Source organism: Podarcis gaigeae, assembly GCF_964106915.1.
Source record: "Podarcis gaigeae genome assembly, chromosome: 9".
Lineage (NCBI taxonomy): Eukaryota > Metazoa > Chordata > Lepidosauria > Squamata > Lacertidae > Podarcis > Podarcis gaigeae.
In genome coordinates, this window is record NC_139685.1 from 11,317,557 (window position 1) to 11,340,487 (window position 22,931).

General features: G+C 39.2%; 1 protein-coding gene and 1 long non-coding RNA gene across 2 annotated transcripts in view; both read right to left on the minus strand.

Moving 5' to 3' along the window:
• LOC310852192 overlaps nt 1-22,931 on the minus strand; it is a 405,418-nt gene that overhangs the window by 26,084 nt on the left and 356,403 nt on the right. The gene's annotated exons all lie outside the window — the stretch shown is intronic.
• Nucleotides 1-22,931, minus strand: part of ADGRA3 (adhesion G protein-coupled receptor A3) — a 46,060-nt gene that overhangs the window by 14,272 nt on the left and 8,857 nt on the right. The window contains exons 2-10 of the mRNA XM_083754843.1: nt 17,641-17,712; nt 12,849-12,920; nt 12,084-12,155; nt 10,971-11,042; nt 10,257-10,417; nt 9,569-9,782; nt 9,144-9,308; nt 3,340-3,541; nt 918-1,067 (exon numbers count right to left, since the gene is read on the minus strand). Of these exons, the coding sequence (XP_083610969.1) occupies nt 918-1,067; nt 3,340-3,541; nt 9,144-9,308; nt 9,569-9,782; nt 10,257-10,417; nt 10,971-11,042; nt 12,084-12,155; nt 12,849-12,920; nt 17,641-17,712 (1,180 nt within the window). The remainder of the gene's footprint in view (nt 1-917; nt 1,068-3,339; nt 3,542-9,143; nt 9,309-9,568; nt 9,783-10,256; nt 10,418-10,970; nt 11,043-12,083; nt 12,156-12,848; nt 12,921-17,640; nt 17,713-22,931) is intronic.

The window sequence follows — 22,931 nt, forward strand, 5'->3', positions numbered from 1 at the left end:
GGTACCACTCCGGCGGAAAGGTAAACAGTGTTTCCATGCACTGCTCTCGTTCGCCAGAAGTGGCTTAGCCATGCTGGCCACATGACCCAGAAACTGTCTGCGGACAAACGTCGGCTCCCTCAGCCTATAGAGAGCACGCAACCCCAGATTCATCCGTGACTGGACCTAACGGTCAGGGGTACCTGTACCTTTATCTTTAAACTATGTAATATACTGAACATTTATACTTAAATAGAAAGCTAGCATACTTGATTTTTATGGCTGAGCAAAGCAAGACTAAACTGGGTTTCACTAAGTAATGTTAAGAATGCATTGTCTATTGCCACATTTACTCTACTATGACAAACACTGCTCATGAATTTCTGTCTGGCATTTTTATAGCTTTTATTGCCTTCAAGCAGTGGCAGAACAGTGTCAGATTGTGTCAATCTGGACCTCATACATCACCGAAGGAAAAACAACATCCTTATAATGCAATAAATCAAGCTGTAATCCATGGCCTACACATATTTTAGGTCACATTAAATCAATCACTTAATGAACAACTTGGATTGCTCCACAGCCACAGTCCATGACACTGTAGTACTACAGCTCTTGCCAGAATAATTTTAAACATTTGTTCCCAGGTTATTTTTGATTTGACTGCAGATATTGAGTGCACTGCAGATATTTAGTACATTGTGGTCTCCAGCATTCAAATGTGCCTAAACATAAAGATCAATAAAGTTCAACAGTGAAATGGAAAGCCTCTAACCACAGGCACATATTTACCCTTAAAAGCTATTTGAGGAATACTCTAATTTAGCTGGTCTCTATAAATAGTTATGGCTTTTAAGAGGCTTGTATATTAACCGACAGCGCAGTTTAGCTTTAGCAAGGGCATTTTTAAAAAGAGATATTGAGAAAAACATACTTACCTCTTTGTACTTCTCAGCAAATCTTCCAAATTTTTCTATCATTTCAGCCACAAAAATAACATCCATTTTGTCAGAAAAGTTTGCAGCTTCGACAGTGTAGGCTAACAGTTGTCGAGCTGTTGCTACAGCATTGGTAAGGTTCAGCGGCATCTGTATGGAGCACAATAATTGTATAAATTACATAACCAAGACAAAATAATAGGGCCAATTCACATTAGCATCTGTCATAAAGGTATGTGTTCATTATTATTAAAGATTTTCTTGTTTTACAGAAGTATGTGTAATCTCTCTCGTATTTTTTCCATGTAGCATTTTTACAAATCAGTTTCATTTGTTGAGACATTAGGGGGGGGGGGAGGATGGGTTGGGGTGGGGTGGGGTTTGGAGGCGATGTATTTATTTTGCTTAATGTATGTAGGGTTTGGTGTCAGCGTTGCCCGTGCAGGTTCTCTGCTGTTCACTTGTGTTTCTTTGGTGGTGAGAGAGGTTGGGGTTGGCCTAGGGTGTGGTTGTTTGTTTGTGATTGGCTGTGGTGATCTTTGTTTTCATGTTTAAGTGGGGTGGGTAAGTGTTTTGGATCAGGTTAGCCATACTGATTTGTATGCTGTTGGTGGATTATTGTCATTGTCTTGTTGGGCTGTGTATGTGATAAAGGTACGTGTTTATGAAGTTTAAAATGCAACCAGTTTACAAAACAGAGCAATTCTATTGTTTGTGTGCAGGCGTAGTGAGGGGGAATCTGTGGCAAACCAAATGGCCATGTCCAAATAATTGCCAGTTTGTTGCATCCAGGGTGGGAAGGCAGTTTTACTTCCACAACCTCACCCCCTCCATTTCTGGTAAAAGGCATGCAAAAATTCCCAGGTTCAACCCAACATCTCCAAGCTGGGGCTCTGGAAAGATGCAGTCAACAAAAGTAGCTGAATGTGACTGAGACGAAACAATAACCAAAGTTTAAACAGCTTCCTATGTTTTTACGACTGCAATGGGAAGAAATTGACAGCCCCAGTCAGGACTGGGATTGTTTCACGGTCTGTTTGGAAACACTTTGTGGAAATAAAGTAGATCAGGATCATGCAACTTCATGGCTTTCCCAATAGACCCCATTTAGGCCCGTGGTGGAATGCTGCCAGCAGGACGTATATGCCCACAGAATTTTCCAACAGCTTCCCTTTGGGCCAGTTTAAGGATTGCAGCCTTAGTCTACCTTAGCAAAAATATCAGTAAGCACAGCAAAGTGAAAAAAGAAAAAAGCAAATTCTGATTTCCTAAAAACTTGGAAGCAATGATCAGTAATCAACCTTGTCACAGGGCTATCTAGCACCAATTCCCCTAAGAGAAAGATAATCAGATGTTAGCTGCTAATAGCCTCCAAGTATGAGGATCTTGCTGCACATATTGCATATTTATATTGTTTGTCACTTTACAGGCAAAATGTGAGATAGAATACCTAATAAATATGAAACTGATCCTGCAGAGTAAGCTGCAACAAGCAAACATGTTTACTTTTAAAAACCAACTTCTAATAGTTCACTGCACAAAGATGTAAACTGAGCTTCTCTCCAAGCAACTACTTCATTCAGTTGTGTGCTAGTAAAATCTTTAACATTCAAAAAGAAAATATAACAAGAACATGGGTTTTCCACATGTTTATGATCTAATACTGGGCCTCAGGTATCCTAAAAAAGGTAAAGGTAAAGGTACCCCTGCCCGTACGGGCCAGTCATGTCCGACTCTAGGGTTGTGCGCCCATCTCACTTAAGAGGCCGGGGGCCAGCGCTGTCCGAAGACACTTCCGGGTCACGTGGCCAGCATGACAAGCTGCATCTGGTGAGCCAGTGCAGCACACGGAAACGCCGTTTACCTTCCCGCTAGTAAGCGGTCCCTATTTATCTACTTGCACCTGGGGTGCTTTTGAACTGCTAGGTTGGCAGGCGCTGGGACCGAGCAACGGGAGCGCACCCCACCGCAGGGATTCGAACCGCCGACCTGACGATCGACAAGTCCTAGGCGCTGAGGTTTTACCCACAGCGCCACCCGCGTCCCACTCAGGTATACTAGGCATACTTATAAACAAGTAATCTTTTTTTTTTAAAAAAAAAAAAAGCTACCTGAAAACGTAGACTTTTCAAGCTACCTACTCCTGAAAAGCTGCACCTGAAGATCAAACACACTTATTGGGCAGAATTTGATAAAGGATTAGGAACTACATCTGGATGAAGAAATGAGCAACCCATCCAAGCACAGGCAGAATTTACTTAGGGGCACAAAAAGGACAATTTGGATCCTGGCATAACACATTACACTTTAAACGTGTGTTCTTCACTGAAGAGGAAACCCTCTTCTGGATGGAAGAATAAAGACAGCATGGAATTTATTTGCAAAACATTTTACGTTAAGATTGGGAGAAAGAATGAATAACCTGATTAAACATATACAGGATTTGAGTGGCATCATTTGTATATTGGCAGCGAGAGTAATCCTCTTCGGCCCAAAATCCTCCCCTATCACATCTGCGCCAAGCTCTCTTCTCAGCCTGGGAGTTTCCTGTATATATTCCACTGCCACCTGAGTAACGAGTGCACACCAGGTATGAAGTAATACCTGCCAACGTACGAGGCCACCTAAAGAGTTGAAGGCAAAAGATTAAGACAAATTTTCAGGGCCTCTCTGGAAAAAAAGTAAACAGAAGAAATAAGGACTCGATCACAAAATGAGACACACTTCAAATCTATACATATGCAAACCACATAAAATTTCAACTTGGCTAGCCTTTATCATTGCCATGCTCTTCATATGTAAACATTACAAGCCTTTTAATCTCCATATCCTACTGTTTAGACTTTTCCACAATTTGGCAAAGGGAGGCGGGTTACACCAAATCACCAGAGAAGTTATATACAATTTTCTACCCAAAGTGAAAATGAACTCTTCGTTTTAATTTAAAAGTAATTATCAACAATTTATAGTATTTTGGCACTGCAACTAAAATAGAAGAGCAACAGGCTACATTTATAAATGACGTTTGTACTGTGTCCTGTAATTAGGTAGAAGTTTATGTTTAAGACAACAATTCTTGGGGAGCAACAGAATTATTCTATCCTATTGTTCTCTCATTTTGGCTATAATTTAAAAGTAAAATGAGGCAGCCCTGCAATTCAACTCAGAATAATAATTGCACTTGTCAATTAAAGTATCAAACACTTTGACTTTTGACAAAACTAGAACAAGTAATATTATTCAAGGGATTATGTTAAAGAGCTTAAAAACTCTGTGGAAAATATTTTTAATCTCTCAATGCCATAATACAGAAACTTAATTAAATTACTTGGAGATGCAATGAGTACTCCATCTTACCCCTGTTGTCATTTTTGTTTAATAAAAGAGTATTGAGTAAAGTGGGCTAATAAAGGTAACCAGAGATAAAGATGAAGGATATTAAACACTACTGTATTTTAAACATAAAGGCTACAATCTTTTGCACACTTTCTTGTTTGGGAGTAACTTCCACTGAAATCTGTACGTTTTACTCTTGAATAAACACGCACAGGATTGTTTTAGAGGACTGATAAACCAATGAAAATGACCAACCAATTAACTACATTATTAATTAGGCCCTTGTGGAAAGTATCTAATTTACACATGTTTATACCAAATTCACATAACGTTGATGTACCAGACGGTTCACAACCCCCCAAAAAATTATAGAGAAACCTCTCAAATCCCAGAAATATTTTTTTTGGGGGGGGGATGCTTTTATTTTCCCCTTTTGGATCTAAGCATGTTGAGAAAATTATTATTTCTATGCACTAACATACAAGTTTAGCTAAAGTATTCAATGATATTCTTCAAGATACTCTACAGAAATGTGTAGAGTAAGAAAGTGAAACCTATTATTTCCACAAAGTTAAAGAACTAACATAGGTCTGCCTTTTTTTTTCTTGAAACACTGTTCTTGCAACTACTGATACTTGGTTTATTGAGAGTTTGCCTGTGAGTGAGTTAAAACTGGCAGTTTAACTATTACTTAGGTATAAATCATAACTGTCTTTCGGGAAGATTTTAAGACCTCAAAACAGATACCATTTATCTTTGATGACGATAAACAGTAACAATGGAAAACACTCATGTGTTTATTGTATTTTTAGACAAGCACCTATACAATCCTTTACATACAATGTTGACTCATTATTAGAAACCTTTCCAAAACTGTAAATTGCACCAGTTTTGACAGCTTTAAAATTTTGAAGAGGGCAACGAAAATGATCAAGGGAACAGTAGAATATTTTCTCTATTCTCTACAAGGAAAAGATAAAAAGCATCTGGAGCTTTTTAGGTGTAGACAAAGGACTAAGGGAAAGACACAAGAGAGGTTTCCAAAATTATGAACAGGTTATATATGAGCATAACATAAATTTTCTTCCTTGCATATAATGATAGAACTTGGGGACACTCAATGAAATTCAGGAGTAGTAAATTCAGAACAGAAAATTCAAAACTTGCAAAATTCACTGCCACAAGGACGTTATTTAAAACATATGTATCCTGAATTGAGGCACTTAATATGGCTTACACCACACAATCAATATTTTTTGTGAAAATATTAAACACACAGCATGTAACAGTAAGCAAAATTAAAGAAACGAACGGCAGTAGAGACTCAAGCTAAGCTAAAACAAGCAAAGGAACAGTTCTATGCCAAACACCTACAGGTCACAGGTCTGCCAGGACAACAAAGTTTTCAGTTTTCTGCAGAGAAGCCTTAGAGAGGCCACAAAAATCTCCCAGGGCAAGAAGGCATCTCCTGCGGAAACCCTATCCCACATTCCTACCAACTGAATGAGAGCCAAAGGTTAAGATGGGTTTTAGAAAAGAAGCAGTTAAATTCATAGAGATCAGATCAGTGGCTATTAGCCTTAACAGAAAAATGGAACTTTTATGTTCAGAGCCTGTGAACTGAGAAACAGTTTCAGGAAAACAAACTGGAGACAGCTCTTGCCTTCATGCCCTTTCTATAGGCATCCCAGAAACATTCAGTAGGCCATTGCTGAAAACAGAATGCTAGACTAGATGAACCTTTGGTTTGATTCACCAGAGCTGCCACGTTCTTATATATTTTCAGGAAAATCCTGAAAGATGTGCTAAAATAAACGTGAATGGTTTTTCAAAATTGGTTTGCTATTTTACATTTTGCCATGGTGAGAACTAACAGGATTCTGTTTGTGCATGATGCACAAAATAAATGCAGTTGTAGAAAAGCATATTGCTGCGTAAATACTGAGCTAGTCTTTTTTTCAATTTGAAAAGGACAATCAAACTGAAATGAATGAAGTATAGCTAATACATATGTACTTCTTTCTTTGCTTGAATATACTATTTTCTCCCTGGAGAAGAGATGCATTTAAGTTCTTCTACTTCAGTATGAAATAGCTTCTAAGCAGAATCAAAATAGACACTTCCAGCTATGCTGTAGCCGTCCAAACCAAGAACAATAAAGGTAAATGTTCCTAGGTGCATTTACAGCCATCTGCTCAGAATAATTTCCTTTACAAGTCAGAGCCTGCTTTCTGTATGGCCTCAAAAGGTGAAATATAGCTCTTTGTTATTGCTTTTTCTATACCACAGATAGAAGGTTTTTCCAGTAAACCCAACTCTAGTGAACCTCCTGATAAAGTGAATGTTTCCAGAAATTGTGTTTCCTTCCAATGAATTCCAGAGAGGCAAAATCCTATTAAACTGAACAATCACTGCTAAGCACAGGTTAATTTAATAGAGAATGCTCAAAAAACAAGCTTTGCCATCTGTTTTTGCCTCTAATTGTAAGTCCAAAATGAACAATTCACAATTGTATTTTAAAAGTTATTTAAATTCCTCTGCATTTTTTTTCCATAAACACTGCCAGAAACTTTCTTATATATTTTTTTATCTTCTCAACTCAACACAGCATTTCCTATAAATGGAAAAGGTTGCACCAGGGAAAGGACTAAAGTAACAGGAGAAAGGCAGACATGGCTTGGCTCCAAAGAACTACTTGAGGCATTTAAGGGCCTGGAGATGGCTAATGAAATTTTACACCTTTCATCTTTGAACTGCTGAAATACCACACACACAGGCCACTTCCTCCAAATGTTGTTATCACAAATTGCTTTTAAAGCACCTCTCAATTTCAACAGAGATCTGTGATGCAGTAATTGAAGGTTGGAGAACCAAAAGTACCAATCTCCCCTAGGTACACAGAATTAGAGTAGTTTTGATCCATGTCTTACTGAAAAGGTGACCAATGCAAACCTAACATATATTTTGAGCATATAACGGCCGCCATTTCCTAAGGGCACATCCCTGTAAACTCACCTGGTCACCTCTGACAAGCAAGAAATGCTTGAAAGTAAAACAGGCAAAAGGGGGGTCTTTCATTCCCTCTTTTGAACAATCAATCCCAGTTTGTATGTCAAATGGACCAGAATATAAGCTAGGAAGGAAACTGAGCTAGGACTGAGCTAGGAAGGAAACAAGTCAGAGCCTGGTTTGTGTGAACAACATACAATTGTGGTTTGTTTCCCTCAAACAAACCATGAGTGCTAAGCCAAGAACAAATCTTGGTTTCCCTCAAGAAACAAACCACAAGCCCAGGTTCACATACAACCACCATTTCCTTCACAGTGCAGCATGAGCAAGGGAGAAGATTGAAGCAACAGTATTTGAGCAGCATGCTACTCATTCAGCTTAAACCATAGTTTACTTCACCTATGTTTTAATATGACACGCAAGCCAAGTCAGTGTCTCACAAATGATTTTCATAGGGATAAGCAAGCAAACAAGGAAGCTAATAAACGATTTGTGGGTTATACATGCAAGGTATTAAGCCTTAACTTGAAATCAAGGCATTTTATTCATTTACTTGACAAGGTTTATATACCGCTTGACAAAAACCTTCTAAGTGGTGCAGTCTTATATCCTGCAGTTCATAGTATATGTATGTTTCCACCACATGGAATTGATATCCACGTACAAAATCATCCTATGCAAAGTGATCCTGATTTGGAGGTGGGGAGAGGGAATGACAGGGACAGGCTAACAAAAATCAAAAGAAAAATGGCCTCTACACTGACTTACTTCACTTCACAGTACGCACTACTGCTAGAAAGTGCAACAGACGTAAGTTAGAAAAGGCGTTACCTTACACAGAGAGACTCTAACTGTTATGGCTGGCACCTCCAGAGGCAATGTGCTGTTAGTTTAACCAGCAGCAAAGAGGTCAGAATGGAAAAGGTGAAGAAAGAAACAAGTGCAAAATGAAGGTGAGCGTGTGCAATGTCCAACAGTAATTAACATCGCCTAGATGCAGATAGTGGTTGTTACATCTATTACACTTACTGCTTGAACACAGTTGTTTCACAGTAATATGCAAACTGGTTTTAAATGACTGAACAAATAAACCAAGAGCAGGGAACCTTCTTTAGTTAAGGGGCCACATTCTCATCTGGGCAACCTCCCAGGGGCGAGGCCAGGGGCAAAGAGGCAAATGTACATTTTACCTTTGTACAGAACACTCCTCTCTATCTTCCATGAAGGCAACCAGGAAGAGTGATCACATTCTAGCCAGGCAAAAGCACATAAGGATGGTATGAATTGAGGCAGATTTAGGAAAGTGTGACTGGTTCGGTCACACTGGGCGCAGATACTTGGGGGTGGTGCAGCAACTATTATTTAGAATGGAGCACAAGAGGCACCAAATTTTGTCGTTGCACGGGGCACTGTTGAAATTTGAGATCCCAAGGTCTGCCACTGGTATAAAGTAAGGGATGTGTCATAGGAAGTATCTGAAGAGCCACGCAGAGGCCGGGAGGGCTGGATTTGGCCTCTTCTTGTGAGGTTTCTACCCCTTAAATAATCTAAGTGGTGTTTCTAGATAAAGTTTTATATTTCAGTCCACCTCAGCAACTTTTTACTTTTTTTTAAGTTAGATCAAGGCTACTTATTCTACATTAATACCAGCTTTGTACTTTTAACTGATTATCTTTAATCTGAAGGAGTTGTGATGGCTTTCTCCCAACAAGGAGGCCCAATAAATAAGACACTGGCTCTTCATTTCCTTATCTAATGCAACTGAGAGTCATGATAACTCACCCTTTATCATAAAGGAGAACAGAATCAGGTAACATTTGAACTCAAAAGCAATCTGTAAGAGCAGCAGACACATTCTCCTTCAAAGCTGTCATCACCAACCTGAAGTCGCCTTTGTTGTTGACAACTCTTTCCGGCGGGCAGTACTGCGCAGAGCTGTTCAATACCACTATGTCAACAGTCCTTGAATTATTCCCACGTCTGGTGTGCACATGACAGCCCCAGTTTCCAGTAGATCCAGCTTGAATGTTTGAGATGGTCAGAGCACTAAGGTAAAAGGCAAAACCAACATTCAAGAGCAAGTAAACAGTTTTTTTAAAAGGTGAATAAATGCCTGCTTTGCCAAAGATATCTACTAGAATAGAGCTTGCAAACATAAGGCCTGCTAGATGTCATTTGACTAAACCTCGATCAGTTCCAGGAAACACAGCCAATGGTCAGGGATGATGGGAGTTGGAGCCCAGTAACATCTGAAGGGCCACAAGTTGGCCACCTGTTCTAGAAGAAACTACAGCCCAAATCCTCACCTTGCAATGAGTGAGCAGTTATGGATCATGTTTTTTTCAACAAAAATGCCTTGGGATTCATCAGTTTCAACTATCTTCCCATCCTGGTACCACAGAACCTGCATGTCCTGATCAATATACGAAGCCATACATTGGAAAGGCAGGCTATCTCCTTCAAATACAACCTGACGATGAGAGGGAGTCATGTAGAAAGATGGTAATTCCAGAGGGGGGTCTGTATTCCATTGAAACAAAACACCATGTTTTAGATAAATATAATGTATTTACTGAATGTAAAATAAAAAATTCTTTTACAGAACTGCCATGTCATATAACCAGAAGCAGCATCAGCCTAAAAGGAATGATAATTACAAAATATTAGACAGCACTTACTGCAAGTTAAAGATTCTCAAACTACCAGCAAACCTGGTCTAATATTTAAATACAAGAATAACACCTAAAGTGGTATGTCACACTGGTTGTCTAAAGCTCAACTTCATGCATTATGTTTATTGTTCCTAGGGCCTTCTATCGCTGTCCACAAACACAGAGGGGGTAAATGGGCTAAACTTATTTTTTCCTTTTTTAAAGAAAGAACACTTAGGCCCTGGTGTTAGTGCAAAAGTACCAAATTTCGTGAGGAGAATGGAAAGATGCACTTTGGGAATAGTTATTAAGAGTCAGCATTGCTTTGTTATAATGTTCTTACCACAAGTGAGAAGACCTTGCTTAACACTCAAAACTGGTTGAGCCTGCAGTGACTTGGGGTAAGCACATCTGGTCTCACGAACAGTTATATTTCTTTCTTGCAACCACTGCTGCATCCACAAAATATTACAGTCACAAAGTAGATAATCAGTCTGAAATTCACTGGAACAAACAAAAGACAGATTTTTGTTTTTTAAAGAGGCAAAATCCCACTGAAACCGGTATAAATTTGGTGTATATAACTGAGCTATTTCCAAATATTTGTAATCAATCAACAGCCCAACTCTGCATTACTGAAAATACTCAACTAGGTATTTTGGCCATAAAAATTCAGTAGCTCATTTGTCCATGCATACCTTCTTAAGTCACTTGTAACATTGCAGTGGCCTAAAGAACAGCCAACAACTCTTCCATTTGCCTAAACTTTTACACTTGGTTATCCTTTCATACTTGGTTATCTGGAAGGAATTCTTATACGCCACAGGACACCTGGGAGGTGCTGTTAATATTCCTAAGTTCATACAGTACTTGCTCAGTACAACACTTGTAGTTTTAAGAAACAAAAAAAAAAAAATCATAATGCCTGAGGCAAAACTGGCTTTGCAGTAAAATAAAATGAAATCTAATTCGGTTATGTTCAGTACTTAATTTTAACACCAATATCTTTTAGCTTTCAAAATTACACAAAAAAAACCTCACCCACATTCACACTTACAGAGATTTCAGTGATGGAAGATGATGAAATGTTCCTTGCGCAAGTGAGGAAAACAGGTTTCCCGAAAGATTTCTAGGAAAGTTTAAAACACTGACATTAGATATGTACAAGTGGGACTAACAACAAACTTGTTGCAGTGTAGGGTGTGGTTATTCAGGGTTTAATTCTCTCTCCCCCCCCCCCCCAGTTTTCCATTCCACCTCTCCAACTGTGAGCATTCCATGCCCACAGACCAAACTCAATCCTTACTTTTGGGAGTTTATCTCTCCCTCCCCCCAGTATAGATTCAGGTAGGTAGCTGTGTTGGTCTGACGCAGTCGAAATATATAAAAACATATAAAATATATTATTATTCTCTCTCTCTCTCTCTCTCTGTGTGTGTGTGTGTGTGTGTGTGTGTGTGTGTGTGGTATTCTTCAGTGTATCTGATGCACATGAAAGCTTATACCAAGAACAAACTTAGTTGGTCTCTAAGGTGCTACTGGTCTCTTTTATTTTTATATATATTTTATATATCCCCCCCCCCCAGTATATTTTACTTAAAGGTATTTTATATTTCTGCAAACCTTGGCACTCCCAAGCCACCTGACATCTTCCTCTTATGGTGCTTTTTTGGATCAGAACTTGGAAGACTGAGATTGCTATTAGTACACAGCAAGTGTTCGGTCAGCTTCAGAGAAAGTCTTGTGCTATTCTGGACTATTCTGGATCAAAAATGTAGATTATTTTCAATTCCAATTGTAACTCATTACACAAACCATCATTATGGTGGGGGCTGCCCCTTAAGCAAGTACTGGTATGCATGTATCTCACCCATGTCTAGTTCTCTGTCTAGCTACGCCACCACAGAGGAAAAGTATTACAGTGTAATTGGCAAAACAATTGCAGCAGGGGAAGTTGAATCTTTGGGTGAATAATGTGGAATATAAGTCTGTTTTACAAACCATGTATAGATTTTGAGTTAGGAATACATGGTTTGTAAAACAGAATTCCAGATAAGGATTTTGAAATCCTTATATGAACAATAGACTACCAGTTTAGCTAGCAAAGGAGTTTACTAAAAGCTTAATTCAAATTATTGCTAAAAATAATATTTAACAGAATGATACTTACAACCGAACAAGATTTGCAAGTTCTTTAAATATATCTGCATTCAGGCATCCTATTTGATTGTTTGTTAGGTCTCTGTTCAAAATGAAAAAAGACCCCCAAAATACTTCATTTGATCATGTAACACAAAATTTAATTCAAGTAATTTTAATTCACTCAAAAAAATCAGCAATCGAAACCAGAATTTAGACTGTGATCAAGCAAGCCCCTTGGAATTCAGTATGAGTTACTTCTGCATAGACATAGTTGGACTGATCTGTAAGGCACCAAATTTAGGGGTGTCCATTTGAATCCTAGCTAAAATGACAGAGATAAAAAAGTGCTGGTCATTCAGTATGTCAGATTTGCAGGGAAGACTAATATCTACTCAGAAGTCCCACTGAGTTCACTCAGGCCAGTTCCTAGGTAAGTATGTATGTCTTAAAACACACAATTTTTCTGAATATAATAATGGAGGGAGAGAAGAGCACTGCATTATTTTCTTTTTAAATAATAAAATAAAATGCCAAAGCACCTTATGATTTCTGTACCTTCTCAGATCAACTTTTTTTAAAAAAAGATGGGGCATCATGAACTGCATACAGCACTCTAGAGCACTGAACAGTATAGATTTAAACAACAATAATATAACATTGCAAAGTAAGAGGTCTTGTGCCTATGGCTTAAGGGCTTTTTTCAAAGATCAGAGAAGCTTTAGTTCAGACTACATTTAAATTGCTACTTTCTGACATTCCATTTAATTCCAGGTTAACAAATGTAAATACTTACAGTCTTTTTAGAGATGAAAGTCCTACAAAAGCTCCTGGATCTATAGTGCTAATGAGGTTGTTCTTAAGGTCCCTGTTTAAAAAAAGAAAAAGAAAATTTCCAAAGTGTATGGATTACGATAGAAAAGTAGTAGTATGACTAATTTTACAAGGTGGATAACCACTTTATAATCTAACATAGGTGGGGGGGGGGGAAATTAAATACCCACTTCTTGATTTAAATATTTTGTTCAGAGAAATGGGTTAGAATGAAATCCTTCCACTGATTTTCAGCGTAAATTAGGAATGTTGATACCAGCCTTAATCACTGTTTTTTTATGGTGACATTTCTTCCATTATCCTGACTCAATGTTAAAGAACCTGAACCTGAGCTCAGTTAGAAGCAGAAAACTCTTTAAAAAAAGCCAAAGGATTTAATCTTTCCCCACGTGAGCAAAATGCCTGCATACAGAGGGGTCTCCAAAAGGCTTAACAAAGCCTTGCCATCTCCTCCCAACAGCACATCTTTGGAACACATGCAGCTTTACACCAGGCTTCCTTGACTAACGCTTGGACAGGTGAGAGAGAGAGAGAGAGAGAGAGACTGTCAACATCCCATTACCTCCGATAAATCCCTGGTGTGCATCCACACTTGTGCAGGTACAAAGGAAAGAGTGGGAAAGCAAATCTGTTCTTCCCTACTGGGATTCTTACATGCATGTTGAGAAAAATTGTGCCCAAAAAGTTTACATATACTGTAATTTGAAACAAAAGCTCTCTCTCAATGACACAGTATATTAAAAAGTAACAATGAAGTAATAATGACAAATAAAATAAATTTCGCATCTGAAAACCAGAATTCTTTTTTTGCTCTTACTGGAGATCAATAATATATACAGAATAAAAAGTATATTGTGTCTGATTACTCCAGAAATCTTATTCAAGAGATGAACACTGGGTTTTCATTACCTTGGTCATCTAACTCATCACTAAACAACACAACTTTCTCCCCAAATCTCAGTGCTGCTCACTGGTGCCAAACTGCACAACAATAATGAAGTTATAACTGTCAGATTAATAATTCTATGTAAGATATTGAACAAATGCTTTAAGACTGGGGTGAGGGTTCCTTTATGACACCAGCAAACTTTATTCATGCACCTTTGTTCCACATAGGTAATCTAATCTGTAGGTTAGATTACTGGAACACATTATACATAGGGCTGCCTCGGAAGACAGTTTGGAAACTTCAGCTGGTGCAGAATTTGGTGACCAGCTTGCTCACTGGGGCAAGATGGTTTGAGCATATTACACCAATCCTGGGCCGACTGCACTGACTGCCAGTTTAGTTTCCAAGCCCAATTCAAAGTGCTGGTGCTGACCTATGAAGTGTAAAATGGTTCAGGACCACAATACTTCAAGGACTGATTCTCCCCATATGAACCTACCCGGACCCTGCAATCATCATCCGAGCTCTTCTTTGTGTGCACCTCCTCCACAAGAGGTCTGGAGGGTGTCAGCACAAGAATGGGCCTTGTTCTGTGGTGGCTCCCCACATGTGGAATGCCAGAAAGGCTGGTTACGTATCTTTAGGCTCCAGACAAAAAGGTTTCTCTTCGGCCAGGCTTTTGGCCGATTAATATTCTATGGCTTTTAAAATGTGTTTGTGGGAAAGAGGTTATTTGTTTGTGTTTGCTTAATTATGTATTTTGTATTCTTATTTTATATTTTTCTGTTGTGAACCACCCTGGGATCTTTGGATGAAGGGCAGTATTCAAATTTAATAAAGAATGATGATGATGATGATCTTCTGATAGTGATCTTTAACATTATACTGTGGTTTCAACTCTAAGACAAAATGGTTTCACCTCCAAGACAAAATATTGAGTAAAGTTTATCAGTAAAAGCAAAATAGTAAATAGAAGCTTTGGGGAAATGATGGTAAAGCATGACAACAGCAAACGCTCTTCATTAAAAACTCAACTGGGACTTCAGGAAGAGTTAAAGTAGACTGGGATGAATAACTGGCAGGGCTACCCAAATACAGCCTTTTGGGGGATGCTGTTTGACCCCAAACTTGCCAACTAAGAGTCAAAAGGGCTCTGTGAAGCTGTGCCCTTAGGACACAGCTTCTCGAAATGTGAATCTAGATGCTGACCTGGGCCACAGAGAATCAAGCCTGGAACAACATACAAATTTCCAAACACCATAGCAAATAACACATTTTAAGGTTAGTACTGTATTCTGCATCAAAAACTTCTGTTGACGTGCTACCAAGATGCACTTTGCAGGTTTACAGTCTCTCTCAGCAACTGCTGCAGTTCCTAAAATAGATAGCAGTCACTTCCCACTTGAACAAGCTACTAAGCGAAGCAACATGTATTCAGACAATCAATTAATGAAAGCTCCTGGATATATGGTTATAAGCTCCTAAAGAGATCATTAGAACTGCCAAAGTTTGTAAAATGCCACATTTATACCCATTGGCTGCAATTCAACACAACATTAGGCATGCCTAAGCTCAATGATTAGAAGGGACTTAAGTGCATAGCTCTGTGCATGATTATGCTCATCATGTTTGAGCCACAAAACGACAGCATATTTATTTATGTTCTACATTACTTTCTGGTTCTAAGGAAAATGTGGTATTTGGGATGCACACAAAATGAAGGAAATGTTAAATCTTTTCCTCAAATACCTTTCAGCTCCTGCTGAACTGCATAGAGAGACTACAGGGCTGTGTTACATGCAAAAGGTATTGGATTCACCCCTTGGCAATCCCAGTTAGGGCTGGGAATGGCTTCTATCTGAAACCATGGAAAGCTGCTGCATCTAGTGTGGACAATGCTGAACCAGAAAGACCAGTCATCTGACTCGATATAAAGCAGCTTTCTGTGTTCTAATGAATAGAAAGAAGTAGGGCTATTGTGTGTATAAGAAGCTCAAGGAACATGGAGGCGGGATCTTGAAGAGAGCACATGGAGGTGCATACAAACTCTCATTCAGTGTAACAGCTAATTAAGTACTTAAACGTCCTGTGCGATGATAGACCATTTCTCCATCTGCACACCTGACTTTGGCTTCAGGAAAGCAACAGCAGGTTGCCTTGCCCCTCAATTGCAGCTTGGGAATAAGCCTCAATGAATCCAGTGGGATTTGCTTCCAAGTAAATGTGTACTAAATAAAGCTTTAAATAGGAGCATCCTGAATCGAAAATTGTTTTTGGAAGTGATTAAAAAGCAATTTCAGCAATGCTGTAGAAGATCAGGAGCCATTTTAAACAACATTAAACAGGAAGACATTGCTAACCAAAGGGTATAATTCAGAATAGGACTTACTTTTGAGTAAATGTATTTATGATCTCTTTGCATTGCCAATCCCAGCTCAATAATGCCCATTTACTTTTGCTTTGCTGTGGGGATGATGGTTTACAAACTTGCAGCAAATATGACTTTTAGGTGCAGTGTGAATCCAAAGTTAGAATTCCACTTGCAGCCTCACTGCACAAAACCAGCATTTCTGTACTGCTAAAAGGCCTTAGGAAGCAGTGAACATTAAAACAATCCTATCTGTCTGCAACCTGTTTTCTCAATGCTCACTCAGTCCTCAATCACTTTAGACAAATTCTTCCTTTATGCTCCGAATGCTTTCCCCTACTCCTCCCCCAAAAGAAAAGAAAAGTAATAATTTATTTATTTTTTTATAGGTAATTTTTATTAAAATTTCCACAGCTTCTTATCATAACAAACAAAACATAACAATAAAAGCCATACAACACGTATAATTTCAAACTCTTAATTTCATATTCCTTACTTTCCCGACTTCCTCATACCTCCCCTTTCTGCATTCTCATGTCGAATTAATTAATTAACAAATCCCTCCCTTACTTTCAACTTAATTATAATAACACTCATAGAAAAGTAATAATTTAGAGTACTTCTTTACCATTTAGAAATATTACTGGAATATTTAAAGTTTTAAAGTTACAACCTTAATTAAACGCAGTAAAAGAGAATTCTAGATTTTTTTGCACTGCAAGAAAAACTGTTCCCATCTCAAAATGTGATTATGGAAACACACACACACACACACATTACTATTGTAGTAATGTATCAACAGCACAGTTTGCCTAAGAAAAATTTAAATATTTGTTTCTAAATAAAAAATAATAAAAAGGCTATCCCTCACTGCATTGCACTGCTCACTTCTTTTGAAACTCTAGGGAATTTTGTAAGTAGGCTGTGATTTGCCATGCAGCACTGCCATTCAAAAAACAAAAATTTAGCTGGGTGTACCTAGGCCCTTGGATGCACCTAATGAAAGTTGTCTAAATCTTTAAATCCTTGCTATTATTTATATGGCACCTAAGAGCTTTACAGCAAACATGACTGGAATTGTAGTCATAAGTTTATTTCCACGAGAGAAAGTAATTTTAATGTGTGATGTTGTACTGTGTTTGAACTATTTTTGTTGGGAGCAGCCCAGAGCCGCGGAGGCAACGCAGTCAGATGGGTGGCATCATCATCATCATGGCAACATATTTATAAGTAAGCATTGATAGAATAATATGCTAAAGTAATATGGAAATATATTCCTTATTTCTTATTACATTTGAAGCAATTAGTTTTGTATTTATTATACGTTCAGCAGGAAAACTATTCAGCCAAGTATATTAACTTCTGGAGTATCTTAATGTTGCTGTTGTAGTTTAAAAAAACCTCAAATATAGTTAGCGAGGCGAATTCTCCCTCCCCTCCATTACATCTCCTTCCGCATTATAATACTTAAAACGTAAAAGGGGGGGCAGGACTTACAATCTTTCAAGAAGGCTTAATCCAGCAAAGGAACCATTCTTCAATTCTGTTATCTTATTGTTGCTCAGAATTCTATAAAACAAAATAATGTAAAAAATTACAATATTTCCCTTTTCAAACAATTGCAGCAGCATTAGAGTTAATGTTTGTGGTTTTCCATCTTATACTGCTTAAAATAATGCTTTACAGCAGAGCTTTCCAAACTTTTCATATTGGTGACACACTTTTTAGACATGAATCATTTCGTGACACAGTAATTCAGTTTTACTAGCAAACCAGGGGTTAAACTAACTGCTTCCCAGCCCCGGGAGGAGTGCGGGGAGTGTATGCGCAACACAACTATACACTGCAGTGACACTATCTTGTCATGACACACAGTCTGGAAAGCTCTGCTTTACAGAATTGGTCCCCTAAGTTATTGGTCCTGAAACTAAGCTGCAAAAACTCATGCACACCCTAGTCTGTTATATTAGATATGCATGCATTAGATATAGTTCCTTGGATCAAAATTAGAATTCCAAGTAAGCCCTTTTTCAAGTATGCAAGAAATAAGGAGAAAATAAGGTAGACTGTGAGCACTGGGTCTCACTGAGCATGTTCATATATAGTGCCAAGGCAGACCATGGACATGGGTGGCACTGTGGTCAAAACCACCAAGCTTGCCAGTTGTAAGGTCAGCAGTTTGAATCTGCGTAAAAGAATGAGCTCCCATTGCTTTGTCCCAGCTCCTGCCAACCTAGCAGTTCAAAAGCATACCAGCTTGAGTAGATAACTAGGTACTGCTACAACGGGAAGATAAATGGTGTTTCCGTGCACTCTGCTACTCGTCACAGTGTCCCATGCACCAGAAGCAGTTTAGTTATGCTGGCCAGATGACTCAGTAAAGCTGTCTGCGGACAAATGCCAGCTCCCTTGCCCTGAAAGTGGAAATGAGTGCCACAGCCCATAGCTGAACTCGACTGGACTTAACCGTCCAGGGGTCCTTTACCTTTAGTGTGAGGGCATGAGAGTGATAGTTCTCTGGACTGATTTGCCTTAATGTGTCATCCGAACTTGGACTCGTGGTTTGTCTCCTCCAGACAAACCACAAGTGGCAAACCTTGGTGACAGCTGAGCCTGGATTTCGAAGACATGCTAAGCCAAACCACAGCTCAGCTCACAGAATCCCTGGAGGAGCAGAGAAGCTGCAGTCTTCAGGAGCCCACACATTAATGGTAAACTGTACTTTGATGTACCATTAATGTGCTCTCTCTCCCTCACATTTTTCTTTAAATCTATATAGTTTTAAAAAACCACAAACTTCTAAACAGTTATAAAAATAACGAAACAATAAAAGTATCAGAAAAAACAAGAATATAAAGCATTCAATATATGAAATAAAAGCTAACAATAGCTTAAAAGAGATAAAACAGATGTTAACTTCTACATGTCTGGATAGGTTTCCTACCAGGCATGGCCAAACTTGGCCCTCCAGCTGTTTTGGGACTACAAGTCCCATCATCCCTGACCACTGATCCTGTTAGCTAGGGATGATGGAGTTGTAGTTCCAAAACAGCTGGAGGGCCAAGTTTGGCCATGCCTGGACGAAAGTGTTAAGCAAGTGCCCAAAAAGTACAGCCTTTCTGTTTTCAATAGGAGGGGGACTTTCAAAGTGTAGATGCTGCCACACTAAAAGATCAATTTCTTACAAGTGCAGAATGGGTCATATGCGGTACCTGTAACAGTGCCAGTTCTGCAGATAGCAAAGCAATATCACGAGTAAACTGGTCCCAAGCTGTTAAGGGCTCTTTATATCAACACCTTGAATTTGGCCCAGTAGCAAAGAGGCAACCAGTGAGCAGAGGTGTCAGGAGGCTGACAGGGTCTCACTGTGCTGCAGCATTCTGTACTAACTGCTGCTTCTTATAAACACAATAAAAAGAAAGCATTTAAACTATCTGGGAAAACATCTTGAGTTCAAATAATATTAGCTAACACAAAACAGAATATAAGGACACTTGCAAATATGATATTGGTCACTCAGGAAGTACCCCCTTATGAAACATGCAAACACTGAAACATGTTTAATAGTCTGCCTATGTTCACTGTTTGTGAAGCGACATAGGAATCAGCTGCTTAAAAGGGGAAAAAGAATTCTGTATGACTGATAAGAGTCCCTTGTGTGAATCGAACAAGCTTTTTGGATGCCAGCCATTATTAATAACAGTAAATACTTCCTATCATAATATGAAAGGTTATCCTAAGAGGATATGCTACCATCTGTACAATCATGAAATATCTTTCCTACAGAAAACAGTGGCCACATTGAAAGCTTTCTGAAGTGTAAGTAAATATTTTTCTGGGGAAAGTTCCAGGGAACACTGTGAAAGAAACACTTGACAAAGAAAAACCCTCAAAGAGTTGCACAGTATTGCTTTAAGCACCATCTGCAGATGTTTTGACAGTATAAACTGTTCTAAGCTCCGTCCTCTGTCAAGGTACTTCTATATATATTTTCAACAGATTGTTGCTGAACATTTCACCTTGTACAGCATTGAAGCCTCCAACCCGGGGGAGGGAGGGGATTATACACCACACACTGAGAAAATAAAGTACAAAGTAGAAGACTATTACTTTTTAATGAGACCTTTGAAAACGTACAAGATTCACTTTTTATTATCTGCATTTCATGAGCCAACTAAGTAGCAACTTTATGCTGAGGCTTTGCAGCAGTATGATTAACAGCATTAATGCAAGCAAATATTGGCAGAGCATAATTAGATATAATTTTAAAATGTGGGGCCTATTTATTACACTTTAATATTGCCTTTCCACCAAGCAGCTTAAGATGGAGTGTACAATTCCCTTGTTCTGCACTTTTAGCTCAAAACCACGCTGCCTAACTACAAAACTTACTAGAGATGGGCTGAGACACAGTGACTAGCCCAAGTCAGTTGGCTTTCTGCCTGGCTCTGACTCTGCACTTGCCTCTGGCCTTTTGATTCTTATCTGTCTATTGTCTCTTGCCTTTTGTTCCTAGTTCACCTGATCCAATGTGAACTTAACACCAGTTGCATCCTGTCTAGAACCTAGGCCAAGACCTGACAAATCCTGACAGTCTGCTCAATTACAAAGGCAGAAAGTTCATTTAAATTAACTGGTAGTGTGTTACCTCAAAATGTTCAAACCACAAACATCAAGTCTAGACAGCAGAATCCTGTTTCTGTTTCCTCATACCCCCCAACCTTTTCCAGTTGGCTTCTTTCTTTTGGTAAGGCAAATAAACTGGCTTTATTTTTACAAGTTTGAACATTTTACAGCCATATAGCAAACTAAAAAAAAGATGTACTCAAAGTAATTTTGGAGAACAGAAATGCAAATATGGTTTTATAACTACAATTACTACTGACATAAAGATTCTATAATGGAAAAAATACTAACCATAATTGAATTATATGAATGGCTAGCATACACATAATACAGATCTGGAAAGAAAAGTCTTGCATTTCTCAGTTTTTATAGTGACTGCCTCTTAAGCAGTAGTTAGGAAAAGACAGGGCTGTTAACACCATGAGATGCTGGAAAAACAAAAGGAACTTTTCACTATACAGTATACGTAAGGATCTCTGACAGATATTTCCACCCTTAAAAGGTGGAGAGATTGTCTTACTCTGGAAGGTAAACAGGAAGACTGGTTCAACTCTGGCACTTTAAAAGTAGGGTAGGACACAAAGCTGCAAAAAGCTGCACAAACAAGGCTTCTGCAGGTCACCCAGAGCATTTGGTTCCAGGCAAAACAAACTATGTTGCACTTAACAGATACAGTGGAACCTCGGGTTGCGAACGTGATCCATGCGGGAGGCATGTTCGCAACCCGCAGCGCCGCATCCACGCACACGTGTGACACGATTCGGAGCTTCTGCGTATGCGCAAAACGTGATTTAGCGCTTCTGCGCATGCACGAGTGCCGAAACCCGAAAGTAACCCGTTCCGGTACTTCCGGGTTTTGGTGTGTCCGTAACCCAAAAACGTGCAACCCACAGCGATCACAACCCGCGGTATGACGGTACAGGTTAAAATCCTTGTTCATTCACAAAGCTCAGAGCCAAGATAGATCGCATAAAGGACTTGATGCTTGTATGTTTATTTAGAAGTAGCCCTGAGATCCCTAAAATGAAGTTGAAACAGCAAGGGGTGGGTGGGTGGGTGCGCACGCACACACACACACACACTTTCCTTCTATGATGTTTCCCAAAACTAAACTGCCCTCCCTCCTGCTATCTGCCATCCTACAGGGAACATACATGTTTGCGGGACTGAGAGCTTGAGTGCTGGCACAAAAAGGCACCTTGCCCTCTTGCTAAAGCCTGAAGAAAAGTTGCATCAGGACTTAAGGAAAGCCCATTTGTGGCAAAGCTTCAGGTCACCTCCCAAGGGACACCAGATTCATCTTGCCTTTCCCATACCAGCACCTGCATTGCTTCCCTTTTCTGGAATGCTGCTTTAGCCACTGGAGTAGCTGAAGTGGGATGTGGCATCATGCTGCGAACCTACTTCTATCCATATATTTTGAGTTGTTTTGTGAACGGATTTGTTATGAAGAAAATTCAAGGCATGAAGAGGAATTTAACACCATGCCGTTACAAATGTTCTGTCAATGCAAGTATTTCTGCTTGCCTGGTAGAACAATCTCCCCTCCGCTCCCCTCACACTGTTTCGATTCAATTTGGGGAGAGCAGGCGTGTCACTTCACTGTGCTAGCAGAAGTTCTTGAACAGGCTTCCAATAGTGGGAACAGTTAGCTGAATCCAGCCAGTGATGTGGAATTTATGTCCGCTTTTGGGCATAACTTCTACTCCATCCCAAACCTCTGGTTGTCTTTGAGATTCCAAGCAACTCAATATCCTAGCAGGCCACTTAATATATAGTAATGATAACACTTGATGGGGAAGTGGCTGGCAAGAGTATCAAATGTCTTTACAAAACATGCTGTTTTGTTTGTAAATCCTCCGGAAAACCATCTCTCAAAGGACGTGTTGATGGCATTTTACCATGGAGAGTGTATTAACGTGTGGTTTGGGAGCTGCACGGTCAGGGAAAAAACAATGCTGTCCAGGGTTGTAAAGACTGCGGAGAGAATAATTGGCTGCACTCTTCCCATCTTGGATCAAATCTATGCTTCCGGGTGCCATAAGAAAGCTGCAGAGATAGCGCAGGATAGTGCACACCCCGGAAATGATCTCTTTCAGCTTCTGCCTTCTGGAAGAAGGTTCAGGGTTATAAAGACTAGGACTAGCTGTCTGAGAAACAGT